The sequence below is a fragment of the Pyrgilauda ruficollis genome, unplaced genomic scaffold, assembly GCF_017590135.1.
Source record: "Pyrgilauda ruficollis isolate IOZ18807 unplaced genomic scaffold, ASM1759013v1 scaffold6, whole genome shotgun sequence".
In the NCBI taxonomy this organism is placed as follows: Eukaryota; Metazoa; Chordata; class Aves; order Passeriformes; family Passeridae; genus Pyrgilauda; species Pyrgilauda ruficollis.
This window is the reverse complement of record NW_024527710.1, coordinates 12178191-12197249: the sequence shown is the minus strand read 5'-3', so window position 1 is coordinate 12197249 and position 19059 is coordinate 12178191. Positions and strand designations below refer to the sequence as shown.

General features: G+C 41.3%; 1 protein-coding gene across 1 annotated transcript in view; it reads left to right on the top strand.

Annotated features, from left to right (window-relative positions):
• AGBL4 (AGBL carboxypeptidase 4) overlaps positions 1-19059 on the top strand; it is a gene marked incomplete at its 5' end in the record, with an annotated part of 879139 nt that overhangs the window by 778805 nt on the left and 81275 nt on the right. Inside the window, one exon of the mRNA XM_041483183.1 lies at positions 6289-6441. Coding sequence (XP_041339117.1) covers positions 6289-6441 — 153 coding nt within the window. The remainder of the gene's footprint in view (positions 1-6288; positions 6442-19059) is intronic.

The following is a 19059-nucleotide window of genomic DNA, read 5'->3' as shown; positions in this document are numbered from 1 at the left end:
ACTGTGATGCTTTATACCTTCAAAGTGCTTTCCAAACGTCAGCTAATCCTCAGGAGGTGTTGTTATCTGCACTGGCAGGTGAGAGAAGCGAGCAGATAACAGGATCAGAATATGCATGTTGCTGACCTCCCACTCTGAGGCCAGGACTCTGAGTTTAGCTCCTTTTGGGGCAACTGATGGGCACACCAGAGTAGGGTTCAAGTTCCTGTTCTTCTGTGGATAAAAGCATCCCTTACTTTTTAAGGCAGGCAGGCAGCAGTATTGATGGGCTTCCATCCTTTTGCTGAACCACAGACAAACAGAAGTCTCTTTTCCATCCACTTTGAGGCTCCAGGGAGTCATGCCAGGTTACTCCTTCCATCAAGTGGTATCATTATTTATCATTATTTGCCATGAAACAGGGTTGGTAAATAGTTACTTTTGAATAGCAATTGGGTTGGAGTGGTTCATTCTGAGAGACAACAGCTCCTGGAATATCATTGAATTGTTCTGAAAAAAAATGCTTGAAGTGTTATGAAGAGTTGCTGGAAGGTCATGCAGAGTTAGTGGCACATCATTGTTGGCAAGCTGCTTCTGCAGGGACACTTAAAAGACATTGTCAGGCTGTAAAGGTGTCTACAGAAAAAGCAAAATTGTCTTTTGTGCTTCATATCGGTGAGAACAAGAGTGGTTCTAAACTGGCATGTTCCTTTCTCTGGAATCAAGATGAGGAAACCAGTTTTTCTGAAGGATTTTAAAAATAGTAACTCCCTTTCCTACTATTAATTTCTTGTGTAAATAATTGCTGTTGTTGCCATGGTGTTTACAGAGGTGAATGAGCGGGTGGTCCGTGAGATGATGAATGGAAGGAGAAAGATGTTGTCCCTATGGTTACAAAAGGGGAGTGGTATAAATCTGAAATAGTGCCTCTGATGAGGTGTGACTTGCATTGTCTGAGAAAACTGAGGATGATTCTGTAGGCCTAACTTGTCAAAGGTTATATAAAGGATAGCAGAGGAAAATGTGGAAGAATTTAATGCTTTTTTAGGGTGGCAGGGGAAATATGGGGAGAAGGTGGAGCTAAGAAAAGTATTTTGGGTAAAATCCATCTCACCAGGCATCCAAATGCAGGCATTTCAAGCTTGAAAATGTGTGTCCCATATCCAGGCAGTTTGAATCCCACTTCATGCTCCTTTGGAAAGCCAGAAGGAGACAAGTGTCACACATCTCCCAGGAGCAATTCAAAGCACAGGGCACAATTCAATCGGGCTGAAAGGGGAAGGAGTGGTGCTTTGTAGCTGAATGTGGACTGCTGGCCATGTGATGCTGAATGGTCAGTTTTCCTTCATTTTCCTTAGGAGCATATTGTGCTCTGTGTTTTCTGGTGTCACCACTGTAAGCATTGCCAAAATAACTAATCCTGAGGTAACAATGTATTTATGTCAAAAGGGATATCTTAGAGACACGTGCAAAATTTTCTTTTGAGAGATTCTTTTGAGGAATTTTTCTTTGGAAAGATACCTGAGGAAGCATCAAAGGAGCCATTCTTCTGGGAATTTCTGAATGTCTTCTGAACGAAAAGGGGCAAACTCCATCTGCTAGGCCAGCTGTTGAATGTCCATTTACTTCAAACAGTGGTTTAGCAGCAAGAGCACAAAGTCTGCCTGGAGGCTGTTCCCTTCCTTGCAACAAATGACAGTCCATGGTTTTAGTAGCTTGTATAAAACATTGCAAGGAGTTTATCCCATCCCCTATATGAAATATTGGAGTGGAGAAGGCTTTTGGATGCTTCTCTCTCTAAACCAATTGCTATGCCCAAGAATTAATAAAATCCATATTGTAGTGACAGCTGGTGGACAGAGCTGGCTTCTTCCTGCATCACTTGTCTCTCTAGTGGCTCATGTTCTGGGCTCAATGCACATTTATCCTTTTATTACAGCATTTACTGACTTTTATTTATTTATTTATTAAACCTCTGTTTTCGTCAGAATCATAATTGCACTGTTCAAAGTCTAAGTTTGGTCGCATCAGCACTGGCTATTAACATAGTTCTTTCCTTTACTCTTTAATTACTGGCCTTCCAAAAGGCATTCAGTGAAGGAAGTAAAAATGCAGACAAGTGAGAATATATTTTCTCAAAACTTTCTGTGCCGTCATGAACCAGCTTCTATACTACTTTAACTATTTCCTCTCTTGACAATGCGAGTTCTTTTTCTTAATTCATTATTTCTTTCATTTTCACCACCCCCTAATTTATATGTACATTTCTCAAGCTGACAGAAACTTCAGACTGACTCAGTAGGAAAGTGCATGTCACAACAATAGGGATTCAAATGAACTTTGGAGCAGAAATTCATTTGCTTGTTTATTTATGCTAGGTTTATATGGTAAGTGGCAAGAAGAGATAAAAACCATTCTTTTCAAGGGAGAGAATACTTTCTTTCCAAAGAAGTGGGGTTCAATCATTGTCTCTGTCAGTCTAGTAAGTGATTTCTGTTTTGAGACAGAGAAAAGAAAAACCAAGTGTGCCTTTGTTTTCTGGAGCTCTGTAACCTGGGTCATCCAGGTAATTACAGCTTTACTTAAGAAACAGTGTGAGAGAGGAAAACTCTGCCACTTCTTGTAAGCACAAAGAAAAGGCACTTGAGAGAATTAAATTGCATGATGACTTTTATAAGGCATCTGAATCATTTTGCATTCTACCTCTAAAGCAGAAAATGATGAGTTTAGTATCATATTGTAGGATGTAACTGGTAAGTCTCTCAGAAGGCAGCTGTGGCACCCAGAGCCGTTTGAGCCTAGATATTCATTATTTTCTGCATAAAGAAAATGTGAATATGAGACTTTGAACCACTTCTAAATTTATTCCCCCTCTCACTTGCAGGTGCTGCAGCAAGAGAAGCCCTGATGGGAGTGGGATGTGGTGTGTAGGTACTGGCAGATACCCCTGGGGTATGACAGCAGATAGCAGTAGGTTAAGTGTGTTTGCATGTGCTCATGTAAATGCAAACACAAGTTTATTTACTTCATTCTCCCACTAAAGTTCTCCTATCTCCAAGAGCAACAATTTCAGGAGGTCACTTCTCTGCTGACTTTGCTGAAATTTCCATCAGTAGGTGACATTACATATCCCACAAAATGTTAATTCTGTGATCCTACCTGAATTGCTGGAGATGAGTAATTATGTCAAAATCTTCCAGAGAACTTCAACTGAAATAGAAAATTTTATTCCCCTGCTTAAATTTGTTGTGTGGCAGTGGGGAAAACAGTTCCTACATGTAGAGCACCTATGGATATCTATGGCTCTAAAGAGGAAGTAGAAATACCATTATTCAGGAGCATAGCATAATTCTTGTGAAGCTTGACTGCCAACAAATTGTCTGCTGCTTGGTTTACCACTTGAGGCACGAGGTGGCAAACTTTTAATGTCCCAGTGACTGGGCTGTTATTGTCCATTTTAAGGCCACAATAACTTTGTGTCTGGGAATAAGAGGACTTTTTCCATTAGGAACTCATGTGTTGTATCAACAATGCACTGAATTATTTTGTTCTGTAATGGAGAATGCTGAACATGTTTCCCTTTGATAAAGCAATGAATGTGAGGAGGAGAAATGTGAACCACTGAAATGCTGTTCTGCTCACACACAGCAGTGTCTGGAAGTAGTACATCTAACTAGCAATTACTCCAGCAATGTTTAAAAACATGCTGAATAGGATGGGCAGTTGCAAGTTTGGACTAAATTTAGTGCACAGGAATATGTGAAATAGAGATTTTTATACGTTCAGTTGGAGGCTAAGGAACAAAGGCCAGAAAAAAAACCCCAGTTGAACAGTCATTGTGAGCTAACTTCAGAAATTACTTTTTAATTATCTTGAAATGGATGACTTGAAAAATGTTTTTGAACACTTGTTTGGGTGATGAGCTACCTCTTTAATGTCACAGCTTCCAAATAAGGGATCTGGAAGCTTAATCTTTAGGTGGGGCATCTGAAGGACACTGTTCCCTCACAAATAACCCATCAAACAGATTATTTGAAAATGGTTTTGGTGAACAAAAAAGATCTTCAAGGAAATTTCAGCTCACCAGGAGACTTTCTGATATTCTCTGTGACATTTCTACCAACAATTTTTTTGAGTGAAGGTCCTAGGAGAGTTTAGAAAATACTCCAGTGACACTGTGTTAGACTGGATAACTTGATAATTGAATACTAAGCTGAGGCTCAGGTCACTCATGTTCTGCAGGTGAATTTCTTGCTGGAGAGCCTGTGGAAAATTATCTTAGTAATCTGTGCCTCTGCATCTCTGTTTGTGGCCATCTTCTTTTGGAAACAACTTCAAAACTATGAATGAATAAGTACACCATGACATACCATAAATCATGCATTTTACACCAGCAATTTTATTTGCCTTAAGTCACAAATTATTCTAGTCTATTGTTATATATATATATATATATATATATATATATAAAAAAGCAGAGAGATATATATATATATATATATCACTGTGCTTCTTGATTATTTTATGTTAGGAACTATGTTCCTGTAAAGAATTCTGTCTGGTTGTTCTAAAATAAGTATGACTTAGGTCACTGACTTCCATGTGAAGGACATTCATGCTTTACAAATACCCAGTTTAACTAGATTATCTGCTCACTTCATCAAATCACTGTTTTGAGACTCTACAACATGTTCTGTTTTATGGTGATATGCCAGTGTGCATCTGATCTCATCAAATTCTGTTTGTGATGGGGAAATTATCTCATGAAAATAGTATTACTTAATCTTGGTTTTTAATTTCTGTATGCTTGGAGAGGAAGAAAATCCTGTGTGGTGTTTCATCCTGTCAATGCTAATCTTTCTCCTCAGTGCTGTATCTCCAAATAGCAGATGTGTGCTTTATTGCAGGGCTGCTCCTCTATAGCACAGCAGAATGTTTTGGCAGGAGCAAACAATTTATTGTATTAGAGTCAAACACAATCAAATGTTCCCTTTCCTATGAAGCATGGTCAGATATTGATATTGCATTAGCTAACATTTTAACATAGCGAAGGCTTAATAAGATACATTATTACTCTCTCTAGGCTGTTTAATTAAACTAAGCAGTCGCTGTGTATTATACACTGGTTTCCTGCCAGGGGAAAGTAAATCTGTATTATATTAGTGTCACATACCAACTGATGTTCTCCCCCCGTCAGAGGCTCTAGAAGAGCTGACACTGCTGCCACATGAACTGCCCAGCCCAACCTGCCTTCCTGTCACACAGAGTGTCCCATAGCTCAGTGATCTCCAGCAGCCCAGCAAGCTTTGTGTGCCCAGGGCTGCAGAGCTTCCTGCTGTTTTGCAGTTCAGGGAGAAGCACCATGAGCATCCTGCTGCCAGCAGAGCTCTTCTCCATCCCTCTCTTGAGGCAGGGACATCTGAGATCTGGGCACCAGGACAGCGCCAGTGGCCTCGTGCTGGCCAGGTGACAGGGATGGGCTTGTCATGTCATTTGTTCGGGTCCAGAAGTTGTAAGAATTTGGGGAAACTGGGTAATTCAGTGGCATCTGCTCTGGTGTCACTCTTTAGTGCTGGACAGTGCTGCCGATGGCACTGTGTGTAGGGATCCAGGTGAACATTCCCTCTTTCCTGCTGATGCCATGGGAAGGGTATGGGCAGAGCAGGCACTTCTGTGCTAGAGGGTCCTGCTGTCTTCCTTTAAAGAGTTGGTGCAGAATCCTGTAGGGAGCTACAAGCAGGGGGCTATTCCAGGCACTTTCTTTGGAGAGTTACTGCTAGGAAAGCGAGGAAGACAAAACATTTGCAATATTTCTCCTTATACACAAGAAATAAACTGCACAGGAAATACTGGAGTCTTTTTTACACAATTTTGAGCCTGTTTCACCTGGCAGAAGGGAACATCTGCATAATTCAATGCAGAACTGTGCAGAGATGGCAAAGCTATGCCCAAATAATAGTGCTCTAGAACTGGAAGGTGCATATTTTTATCACTGGCAGTAAGCCCTGTATCACAATGAAGGATGGTTTGGCTCTATTTTGCACAGTGTCCTGTTCAGAATGTTCCAATATTCTAAAAAAAGGTAAAGAAATGTCTGTCATGGTCCTTTGTTGTATTTCACATGCCCCCACAGAGAGGCAGGAATGGTTGTGTGCATAGCAGTGTGATCTTCAGCGTGGCTCCCTGATGCTGGAACCATGGATGGGTTCAAGAATGGCAGGACTGGATTTATGGGAGGCTTCGCCTGCATAACTCAGTTATGATTTATCTCGTGCTGAATGTTTTGTTGTTGTTGTTTTTCCTCAACAGAAGATTAACCTGGAGTTCTATATCGACATCCATGCCCACTCCACCATGATGAATGGCTTCATGTATGGGAACATCTTTGAAGATGAGGAAAGATTTCAGCGACAGGCTGTTTTTCCCAAACTACTCTGTCAGAATGCCGAAGACTTCTCTTATGTAAGTCAGTTTTTCTTAATTATCTTTTCCTAGTTTTTATTTTTTTTTCCTTTATGATAATCTCTGGCTTTATTTGATTGAGTGAATTTTATTTCAATATGAATAAAAGCCTACTTAAAATTGTATTATTAGCTACCATCTTCCCTCTTATACTTACCTTATCCAGCAGTGGTAAGTTGTGATCTTATATGTCCCATCAGACACAAGAACAAAAGCAGGTTTTTCATCTTCTGTTTAATAACCTTTGGTTCTGAATTACTGGCACACCCTGTCACATCTTTTGTCTTTTGATCAACTGGATCATATTTATTGTTCCAGTGCTTATATTAATTTGTCAAAGATTTTACTTGTATACTCTAAATAATAATATGCTAGCAAATAGAAACGAAATTAATCAGCTTGAAAGAAAAGGTTAGGTAACATCTGTTGAAAGTTGTGGCAAAGGGAATGTATAATTTTGAAATTCTTTGATATTACCATAGAAAATTGTTCTGCAAGAGGATTTTCAATTGCCCAATACTTACAGCTTGGAGAGTGGGAAAGGGGAAATTGGGTTCAAGGAACAGCTTGTTTTTACCCAAGGAGACCTCAGTGATTGAGTTTCTGGTCTGCACCTGGTTGTTTCAAAACCACATTAAGGGTAAGGGGCATTCACAGATCATAGCAATGAAAACCTGCAGTTGATAGGAGTTTAGAGATTCTGTGCTCAAGTGTGGGATTTCTCTCTGCTACTGTGGGAGATTAAGTGTTCCTCTTAGCACAAGCCTTGCTTGACAAAGGGAAAATATTTGAGAAGATGATGTAGGAAATAGAAGCCAAGAGCTAAATAAACAGCACAGCCTCTCCCTTTTGACTCTCAAGCAGAGTTCCACCCAGGTGCTGCTGGCACTGGGTGCATTCAGCTTCCCTCTGACATCCCACTGGTCTCTTGAGGCTGGAAGCTTTTCCCCTGCCATCCCTCCAGGCCATTCTTCCCAGAGCAGCTGAGCAGACAGAAGTGTTGGAAAAAGGAACAGCCACAAAGTGTCTCAGATGTATGAAGTGACAACATGTCCCCAAGTAGGGAAGGTCTGTTGTCTTGTTTCCAGCCTCCAGCCATGTGGGTTATGTGACTCGTTGGAAATATCAGGTGAAGAGAGGAAAGGAATCCAAAATGGGGGGAAAAACATGCTGAAGACTTAAAATAGTGTATGTAAATATGCCCTACTGCCTGCTCAAAGGGAAGGGGGGAAGTGCATCGTTAACATTACCAGGCTGGTGTTTGAAAGTGTGGGAATGGACCACTGTTGTTACTAATGAATTTTCCAAAGCTTCAGGAGGTCTCATTTACATTGTATGCTGCTGCGGCCATTTGTTGGGATTATAATACTTCAACAGCAGCACTTCAAGTGAAAACTGGCGGCTGCATGAAGTGTTGTCCATAATTGACTAGCTCCATGTCTTCACACAGCACAGAGACAATGTTCCATTATGTTATCCATTGACAGTATCATTGAAAAGATTACTCTCCTTAAAGCATCTGTCAACCTTGATTGATTTACAAGGGACAAAGCGCTGAAAAGGTTTGAAGTGCGGGTACAATTTTTGCCACCGTTTAGCATACATAATGGTTCTCCTTTGATGTCAAAAGCTCATCTTCTATTAATAATGCAGAGGGCTTTTGAATGCAGGCTACTTGTATGGAGTTCCACACTAATAACCTACTTGCTGTGAAATGGGATTCACTTTGGAGAAGCAGTCATTTGGGTTTTACATGTTCGGAATGAATCCCAACTCAAAGGGATTTCTTTCAGTGCTCTGCATGATTGCAGCTGAGCCCGGCACGGGTTAGGAAAGGCAGGCAAATCCTCCTCTGCTCCTCCAGCCAAGAATCTGGCAGGAATCACACAGCCAGATGCAAAGGAGCATGAACAACAAGCCTAAGATGATGCGATCAAATGCCTTGTGCCGTTTCGTCTGGCAACCTTCTATTAATATACTTTAGAGTGCATTTCATGCCTGGGCTGCTTTCTTCACCTGTCATTTCCAATAGGCCTTTTTATTGAAATGACAGTATCCAAGGGAGGTTGGTGATTAGAGTAGGGGATGGATAGGGGATTTGTACCCACACGCCTGTTATAGGACCAAAGGAGAGTCACCCAGTGTCTCTGTGCCCTGTTGGGCAAAACTTGTGACTCCACAACTCTCTGGAAGGCTGACTGTGGTTCAGAGGCATAAGTTGTGAAAAGGACTAGAAATTCTTCATTTGTACATGACTTCAGAAAAAGAGGCCTTCCTTTGGTTTATCTGTCAGCACGAGATAAGGAAAGTGAAAAAAGGGTTAGGATGTTTTGCTCCCAAATAAATACATGAGACATTCTTGGGCAGCTGCCTGGGCAAAAGGGACAAAATAAGTAAGGAAAACATTTTATATTTTCAATGTTTAAGAAGGATATTTTTAAATACTGGGGAGTAAACATAATCCATATGAAAGCTCTAACAGTAAAACTGGCATGCTCTTCTGAAAGGCTGACTCATTGCATTTTAGGAGCAGCTGTTGACACCATGTCTGAGTGCATTACACATCAGCCATGGCTTGGAGTAGCTGCAGTTTTTGTAGGGATGTTCTTCATTTGACCTTTCTTGTTTGGGAGAGTGGATTAGTCGTAAGGACCAGACACAAGCATTTGAGCATTTCAAGAACCTGCTAGTCTTAAAGGTGGTTAATTTTGACCTTTGTGACAGTATGAGAGGACACCATCTGTTCTCTCTGGTTCATTTAAAAGAAACAACTGCAGCCATTCTTGGGCGGCTTTATCACTTTGCAAAGACTGCTTTTCTTTTCAGTTAAAGGATAAAGACCAGCCAGAGGTACTTGGCCTGATCCAGTCAGTTTGGTTTCTTTTTTTTTTTTTTTTCCTTTGGATGGTGAACTGGTGGCACTTGGGACATGTTTGAGTTCTCATTTAATTTTCTTGTATTCAGCCTCCCAGCAGAGAACCTTCCTTAGAAACAGTTTGATCTTTGTGTGCCAGGGTTAGCCAAAGATCCTGATGAAAACTTGGGGTCCCATTATGCTGGGTAGCTGCTGAGGAAGTCCACAACCCTAAAAGCTTCCAGTCGTGCTGAGAAAGACATAACAAGTGGGTGAGAACTTATTTGCTTGAAGAAATTGGAGAATAAAACTTGGATGTCCCAAGTGCTAGTCTTGTTTTTTTGTCAGCAGTTCCCTGTTTTATACCATGCTCACACTCAAGAGTGAAGTCTCTAGTCAGCAACCCACCCAGTTTCCTTTAGGGAAGCATGTTGTTAGCTCCAATGCCATAACACTGTGACCTGAAACATATTTTAGAGACTATCATTGTCTCAGCAGCATGAGAAGATGCAGATATGGAATGATTTACACTAGTACTTTCTGTGGTGTGTTTTGTTCAGTTGTTTGTTTTTAGTTTGGATATCAAACGCAGAGCAACGAAGAAAAACATTTTAATCTCTTTATGTCTTCTGCCTGACTTTCTTTGATCCCCAAACTCCAGGTCTCCTGTTCTCATTTTCACAGCATCCCCCCATCCAAGCTTTCTTAGGGAAGATATGTTTGTTCCAACACACCTCCTCCATCCTATGGCAGCCTCTCTGGACTGTTGTGATTTTCCCTGGCTGGATACCTCCGTCTGAAGGCAGTGGTGGTGCAAGTGCTTGAGGCAGTAATATGAACACTGAATGATCAAATCCCTACAGTCTGTTCTGAAATAACAAAAAAACCCAGCTTGTATATGGCTGGAGAAGAAAGAGGAAGCAGTAGAAAAGTTGCCTGGAATTTATCCTGAAGTAAAATCCATACTCACTTGCATCACCACTTCTTAAGTGCTTCTCTGCTGTTTTGGTAAAAAAAGACTCTTGTCCCAGAAAGGCAAAAGCTGCTGTGTTCAGGTAGGTTTTGTTAACATCATGCAAGCTTAACAGATCTACTCAGAAATCTCTTAAAACCTGAGCACAATAAATGATCCTGCCTCCTTTTTTTGTAGTGTTGTACCAAGGCATATCCAGGAAGACAAATACAGCTATTATATACTTTAGCACCCCTCTGGGATGCATTTCGGCTTGCTGCTTCTTGGACGTGTTGCTCCATAAATTTATTTATTTATTTATTTATTTATTTATTTATTTATTTATTTATTCTGGGGCCTGGGTGAGCCAAGACAGGAAATGTGTTTCTGGTGGTACAGGGAACAGACTTTACAGTCTGTCCTCCTCAGTGTTACAGGCTTTGGTCTCACAAGGACTCTGCCTTTTGGAGAGTCTCAGAGAAATGAAACTGTTCCATTATGTTGTGCTGCACCAGTTCACCCCTCCTTGTGTACAGAGGATTGAATTTGTATTGAAAAGAAAAGGAGGGGGGGAAGTGTAGGAACAAATAGATTTTATTTCAGTACCTTCTTGCCTTGACCCCTCCTTGTGTACAGAGGATTGAATTTGTATTGAAAAGAAAAGGAGGGGGGGGAAGTGTAGGAACAAATGGATTTTACTTCAGTACCTTCTTGCCTTGTTTGTGCATATAGGAGTCGACAGCCCCTTCTCCATCCCCTCACAGGTAGAAATTTAGAATGTACACAGAAGAAACAAGTTTTCATGGCAATTTTATGGTTTATTTTCAAAGACCAACATTAGTCTTACCTAATGTCAACCTGCTGGGGAGCAGGTGACAGCCTCCCAGAGCAGCAGCAGTGAAAGAAGCTGCTGTAGGTTCTCCTGCAAGCTGCCTCTCGTGCAGAGCACCACAAATTCCCTCAGATGGGACAAACTGTGCAGTGAAGGAAGGACAGGAAGGTAGTTAAGAACTGGACACCTGTCCCCTTGGCAGGATATCTTTTTGGGTATTACCTTTTTAACCACATGATATTTTAATGTATGTAGAATACACCTCTGGCTCAGAGAACTGTCCTGGAGCAGTGAGAGAGCCAAGAAAGAGTGTGAGCAATGAGCTGCACTGCTCTGGGATCAGCATCCTGTCCCACCTTAGAAAAGTTGTGATCCCCTGATTTAGGCCTGCAAATGAGGAGAACTCTTTGCCACAGAGAAAACCACTTTTTCTGCAAACTGTTCAAAGCAACTGGGTGCATGATGGCTGTATTTTCCTTTTTGCTTCTCATTGTCCTAGTTTTCTGTCATTTGTATAAATGATTATGAAAGCACTCCCAGGAGACCACGCTCACGCTCATAAAAGTATTGTAAAGAGAAGCATTGCAGGCTATTGCTAGAGGCTATTTTATTGTATATTTTGAGGAAATGTCTCGTTTTCTACTGACAAATGGAGAAAGTGAGAACTCCAGAGACTTGAGTTATTTTCTAAACAGTGTGTTATTCTGTAGAGCTTAGACTAGGAAATGCCACCATTGGCATCTTTGGGGGAGGAGGTGCTCTGAGAAGCAGAGGCTGCTGTTAGTAAAAGAAACAGGGAGGGGTAAAGCAGGCCTTTGCTTCATTATTAACCTGCCACATTTTCAGATCCCCTATTTGTGTGCATCACTAGTCACAGCTTGGGTGGGCTCTTAAAAGGGAGAGAAGTTCCAGCCTAACTCTGGGTAATGGGTGTCAGGATAATGTTTGAGTAGGTGACATTGTCACTTGTGGTTAAGTGAACTTGAGGTGATGGGGAGATGCAGGCTCACTAAAGGAGGAGCTGAGAGGACCTGAGGAAGGATGTTTTTGGGATATACACTCTGGGGGTGTGTGTTCAGGATGGCAGATCCAGTAACAAGGAACTCTGAGGTTTGCTTTGAGGATGGGGTGGAATCTGCCTCCTCCTCTTGTTCTTTCCAGGTGAGCTGTGATGGGCTGCCCAGCTCTGTGGGAAAACCCTTGCCTGGCTCTGTCAAGGTCTCAGGCCATCTCCACCCTGCTTTTTTTGGCTGCAGGTGTTGTTGAAGGAGCTGTCTCTCAGAAGAGCTGCTGGTTTGATTTGGATCCCAGTCATGTTAGCTGCTGTGCCAAAGCCAGCAAATTCAATAACCAACTTCAGAGCTGTAGCACCAGAGGAGGTGGGAGCTGGGAATACAACCAGTTTAGGGGCACGTGGGGAAGGATTCTGGGGAATGGGAAATGCAGGCCAAATCCCTGCACTGGTGCTGGTTCAAGGTGCAGAGACCTCCATCAGTCCTGGAGCTGTACAGCAGAGCACAGATATTAATGAGCAGTAAAAAGTGCAGCTATTGTACTTCTCACAGATGAACAGCTGAAACCCTGAAGCGTGAAAGCCAGTTACTTTTCTAGCTGCAGAATTTCCTTAAAAAAAAAAAAAAAAAAAAAAAAGAGCTAATTTGGTACTTTTGGTCTTGAGGCATAAACTGAGAGCTTATAAAGCTCCCTCCTTCCAACCTCTCTCCTAATGACCATGCAAATATGTGTTTTTATCAGTAAGCTTAAGCAGGCATGACTGAAGGACACTTGGGAGGGGGAAAGATCTGGTATTCCTTCACTGCACATTAGAGGGATAATACAGCCCCTCAGGGAGCAGATGTGTGTGTGGTGACAATGTACCTTTAAACTGTTATTTCTCTGAGGAGAATTGTACTTTAAAGCCTGAGAATGTGGTGCTAGGCAGGTTGTGTTCATGGTACTCCTACAACAGTGAGGCTGCCTCTAAGAAAGGGTGATTGCATTGATATCCACTGAGCAGGAGGAAGGAGGCAAAAAAGAAACACGGAGGAGAATGATTAAAAATATTTCAGGACTCGAGGCTGTTTGGTCTTCAAGTTTCAGTTTTAGGTATTCGCACATTCTTGGTGCAGGTCAAACTGTTCCAGGTCTCCTCTGCATGCCTTTCCTCAGACTTCTGCAAATCAAACTCTAGATCAGAGAATATTCTCCAGCTAAACCCAAACTTTTCTGCCTGCCTCAGTGCTTCCTACCAGGCACAGAAGTCATGAAAATGCTGTCAACTGCAGAGCCTTCTGTGAGAGTGAGTGAGCCCTATTCACAGGAATTATCAGTCCAATCTGGCTGTTCCTAAGGGACCTGGAAAAACTTCAAACAATGGAATTCCTCTTTGAAATGATCCTGAACTTTTCTAAACCTCCTTTTCCCAGATTTCAGTAGTCATAATTGATTTTGAGATGAAACAAGTTTTCTTCCTGTGCATCAGAAACACAGCTAAGCTGCAAGGTGAGATGAATCGTGGAGTAATTTTGAGCTCTATTCCCATTTCATCACACCTCTTCTCCCAGAATCTTCCTCTTTGCCTGCTCCCTCCTTCAGATCAGCTGTCTGCTTTGGGGATTGATGCTGACTGTAGCTTGTTAAATAAATTGGAAGAAGCCTGCCTGGTAGCAGCCTCCCAAATGCCATGATTTCCAAGTCTCCAGACACAGTTGGCATGGAGTTGATGACAGTCACAAAAAACACCAAAAAAATACCCAAAAAATCCCAAACCACACCAACATATCTACTTTCCAGTCTATAATAGAGTTAAGAGAGTTAAGTTGGCTTTTGAAGTGAGAAGTTTGCTCAGTGCTTCCAGAGAAGTAAGGAGGTTAAGTTTTACTTGTAAGACAGTTTGGCAGGGTCAAAGCAGTGACAGCTGGACACATCATGGCAGGAATCAGCTCTGTCTGCAGCAAAGATTCCAAAGCCAGTGCATTTCTGTGCCCTTTCTAAACTTTTTCAGACTTCAATAAAGCATTCTAGAAAATAGGAGTGAGTGAGTTATAGCTGATACTGTAAAACTGCTCTCTGAGATGGATTTGACACTGCCTGGGCTCCAGTCCATTTCCCAATGGCACGTCTATTCTTCCTTGATGACAAGTGTGCCATTCCTTTCTTTCTAGAGCACTAACTTTCTTATTATCACTTTTTTTTTGCCACATTGGGGCACTGAGTTGGAGGGCTCATAGAGGTCAGACCTGCTTTTGAAAAAAACATTTCTCTTCATCTCTAAGAGCAGCATCAGCAGCCAGCTCTGGTGATGTTGTAAATGAGTCCTGACTACACTTAGCCATTGCTGGTGTTGATCACTGAAAAACATGAAACAACTTGTATGCATAATCCCAGTTTACTTCAGTAGGTAAAGTGTTTTTTTCTTAAGTATAGAATAAGTAAAATGTGGGCAGTTTTACTGGGTTTGGAATGGGGTTTTTTAGGAGTAGTTAGGCTCAGTTGTGAAACACAGCCATGGAAATAGCATTGGCTGACCCAGCATATTTTTAATTGTATGTTGCAATATGAAACCATTCTCTAATTATGAATCTTCTTAGTGTTTTTGTCTCTGCTTTTCTCCAGGAAAGATTCCTAACATAATTTTATGATTTTTGAGCATTTAGTTGTACATGCTACAACCTTTTGTAGAACACTTCCTAGACCTACATTGTCTATATATATATATTAGAAACTTTAGGGAAGATCTCTTTATTCTGAGTTTCATGCAGATACGTTGTTTGTGAGAAGTGATCATCTGGGAATCACTCATGTGCACACTAGAGCTCAGATTTTTGAAGCTATATGTAGTTTGCTACTTCCTACCACAGGCACATCCATAATCACTTGTGTTGCAGGAGATGTGAACAGCTGGTAAAAATCTCTCTCTTGAATTTCAGGAACCTCCCTGGACCTTGCTATGCCAGAATTTCATCTTCTGCATTCTGGTCAAAGCCTGTGACCAGATTTTTGCCTGGCTGGCATTTTTCTGAATGTTTTGTACTTTTTTTTTTCCTTCTTGCTGTGTTGAGGTAACACCTCAGGATTGGTCAGAAATGATGTGCAGTCTTTACCCTGGATCCCATGTTAGGAGCCTGGAAAGGTTTGACTGACACTGTGGTCATACCTTGCTCCTTTCTTCTTAATGTGTTGAGCAATTTCAGAAGATGACAAAGATTCATTCCCAAAAAAAAGTTCTGGATGTGAAGGTCCCTTTGTCCTGCCATCAATGAAAGGTAGAATTAAGCTTCCGTCCATCACTGGCTGGACACAGCCTGTTTGACATTCCATCCCTTTTTGTTATCCCATTTTCCACTCACGATTGGATCGAGTTTTACTGGTGTTTGCCTCCAGTTTCTCCTTTTGTGCCACCTGAGGTTCTCAGGTGCTGAAGCAAGCCCAGTCCCCTCTGAGGTCACACTGAGGCCTGGCCAGCCAACACTCCCACCATGAAGGGCCCCTCAGAATCCAAGCCCATCAGGGCTGCAAAGGGAAATTCAGACAGGACAAATTCAGTCTCAGATGTGTGAGAAATGTCCCTCTTTGCCTTTTGGAGCCCCTCTTGTGACTGCCAGAGGCACGCAGAGGCAATCAGCACACTTGTAACCATGGGCTGCCCGGTGCGTTCATTCCGGTCGCTGTCAGCGGGAAGGTGGAGCGGTGCTGAGGAGCCCAGAGTATCCCTCAGCCCTGGGGGAGCTGCCCAGGCTGTGCAGCTCACAAACTGCCTGCCAGGAGGCTGAATTCACTGAGGAGACACACTGTGGGGCACCAGCCTTACTGGGCCACTGAGTGTCCTTACCAGCCAAGGGACAGGGATTCTGGCACTTCGACAGGTCTGACCAAGGGCCAAGATTCTTTTCTGCTTTGACATCACTCCAAAAAGAATTTACATGCTTTTTTTTTTGTTTTTTTCTTTTTTATTTCCCTCCACACATCTTTGTCTGCTGCAATGCCTGAATAAGGTCCAGTTGGTTCACAAATGTCTCCGTACTGCCTGGCTGTTCACTGCCATTCCCAGCAGGGAAACTGGTCACACAGTTGGACACTCAGCACAGCATGGGGAGGAGGAATGAAGTCTGGTAGGGAGGCCTGGGGAAGCTGCCACTAATGCTCGATGTGTAGAGAGAGAGTCAGCACACCTTGAGGCTCCCAAATGTGTTTGAAATCTGTTTTTTTCTGGTGAGTTTCTTGCCACCAGAAAGTAAGGGAATCCTTCGCCGTTCCTTCTCTGCTCTTTTAGCACTGGATTTCTTGGCAGCTTCTAGTTCTGTGGATAGTTATTTGTTCACTGAATTTCCTCACACCAGCTGGGAAGCAAAGTCCTTCTGTGAGCTTTAATGTATCTGTGTGTTTTAATAATGCATTACTGTTGATTTTATACAAATATTACTATTTAAGAACTTCAAAGTCTTTGGTGTTCCCCCCACCCTCCAGACTGTGCTTCTCTCTGCTGCTGTTGTTAACACTCCCATGCGTTTCAGCCTTGGAGAAATAAATATTTGTTTAGCTGTTCTCCTGCTGTGCCTGCTCAGTGCATTTGTCTAATGATGACTTCAGTTTAGCTTTGCAAAGGGATTTAGGGAAATAGATTCTCCCAGAAAAGCAAGAGACTCATTTCCAGACAATTTTCCCTGTGTTTGTGCCCTCCTCTTGCCACCCCCATCCCTTTTTTCCCCAGATTAGGGTTTGATTAAATAAATGTGCATGGGCAAAACTTCAAGATCAGCTGTGGTGAGGAGCCAGAGTTTTGCAAGTCGTTGTTGGTTTTTTTGTTTTTTTTTCCCCACTCCCTTTATCTTGACCTAAAACAGTGAGCAGAAGGTCAGACTCAGCAAGTACCTGCTGCTCTTTCTTGTCATTACCTAAATTTTTTTTTATCTGTAGTTTTCTTTTTTCCTATAAAATATCAAATCATATTTTGGCTTATAACACTTACTCTAAGCCAGGTCCAAGCTGCTGTTTCAAAACATGTATTTGTCAGGTTTTACCCCAACCTTCTTGAGTCAAATGAGAGATTTTATCTTTTACCCAAGACACCAAGTTGGCCTATGCCATCAGATTTTTTTTTTTCCAAGATGAGGACAATATTAACCTTCAAAATCTACATTTGTATACCTAAATGAAGGGTCAGCTTTTTATTATTGGAAATTCAGTACCACTTGGCTTTTTTTTTTTTTTTTCAAAATGAGGACAATATTAACCTTCAAATTCTACATTTGTATACCTAAATGAAGGGTCAGCTTTTTATTATTGGAAATTCAGTACCACTTGGCAAAGAAATGAACAGAGGATTTTATTAATGCCTTTGCCATTTCAAGTAATTTTGTACAGCTGAAACTGAAGCTCTTCTATTAAACAAACTCCAAAAAAATAAAAAGGAACACAGCCCTCCACTTCCCCTAAACAAAACCTAAAGCCCCAAGCCCCTTGAAACAGCATTATAAAAATCCAAACTCTGAAAAGTTCTTAATTTTGATGGAGTTTTTTTGTTTGTTTGTTTTTTACCATTTATGTAACTGTCTTGATAATATTTAAGCTACTTATGCTTCACTTTTGAAATATGACAAATATAATTTTGCCAATACCTAGATTCAACTTCTGCTAGAAAGCAAAAACCACTTCAGTGAAGCAACACATTAGACTATCTCTTCATATATTTCCAGCTGACAAGGTTTTAGCCTATTGCAGAATTTTTTTTTTTTTTTTTTTTTATTATGCTTCAGTGCATGACCTGGCACTTGTGTGGCTGAGTTTCATCTGACTACAATCACTCTGGCCCTCAAAGTCATCCCACTGCTTTTTTATTTGCATGATATTCAGAACCTCCTCCATAATGATGATTCATTCCACAGTGTGTCATCAGCAAATTTTGTTGGCATGGTCTTCCTCCTTTACTGTGCCAAGAACTGTGATGAAAATATTATGTAAGATTTATCTCAAGAATCATCTATTAGGAATTCTACTCATAGCTTTCTTTTAGCCTGATTAAGATAATGGGAAATAGGAAAAGGATTTCATGTGCAAACTGTATCCCAAAACCACAAACTGTACTCAGCAGATACTTGTACTTTGTTTTTAGCATAGTTGATGAGATTCCATAATCTTCTCAAATGTTCCATATCAGTAACTGAGTCTCCTACTCACTGAAGTACTTCTATCCCTAATGTCTTCCCTGAGTCACCTCCTCCCACATTTTCCTTGTTTTTCCTGTGCCAAATACAGCCTCAGAATTAGCTTAGTCCCTTTGTGAGTGATGCTTCTGCTCACAAAGCCCAATATCCTGTCCTGAGCCATTTGTTGTCCTGTCCCTTTGTTTCCATCAGCAGTTGGTGCTCTCATGCATTAAAAGTTCCACTGCAGTCATTTGTTTGAACATGAAGCACCTTCCACTGAAGTTGGTGCTCACTTGGCTCAGGAAGCAATCCCCTGAGCATGATCATCTTCCTCTATTTCTGAAATTTAACTGAGGCCAAAGCTTCCCTCTATTTCAGGATCTTAGGAGCCTTTTGAAGGTTTATTTTGCAGGGAGCCAGAGAAGCTTCCCTCTTGTAGACCTCTTTAAGTATTTTATCCCATATATCAAATTAACAGTTAATTTTCCCAGCATTCCTTATGAGTGCTTTACTCCCTCTCCCACAGGTATTCAGAATAGCCTGCGCTTCTGCTAAGTAATTTGGCAGAAATTATATGATATCTACATAGGAGAATGCATCCTGTGTACAGATTACCTTAAAGTTAAATATTATGTTACCAAACGGACAACAGATTGCATTTAGAAACACCTATATATAATGCTAATAAGAAACCCAATTCCATTTTATTCTATTTAAGCTGGAAAACCTTCCTTTTTACAAAATGAGAGAGATTTCAAGACATTCAGAATGTAAATAAACCCACAGGTATTTCTACTTTTTATATCTCCTGGTATACAGTATTTATCAAGAATTG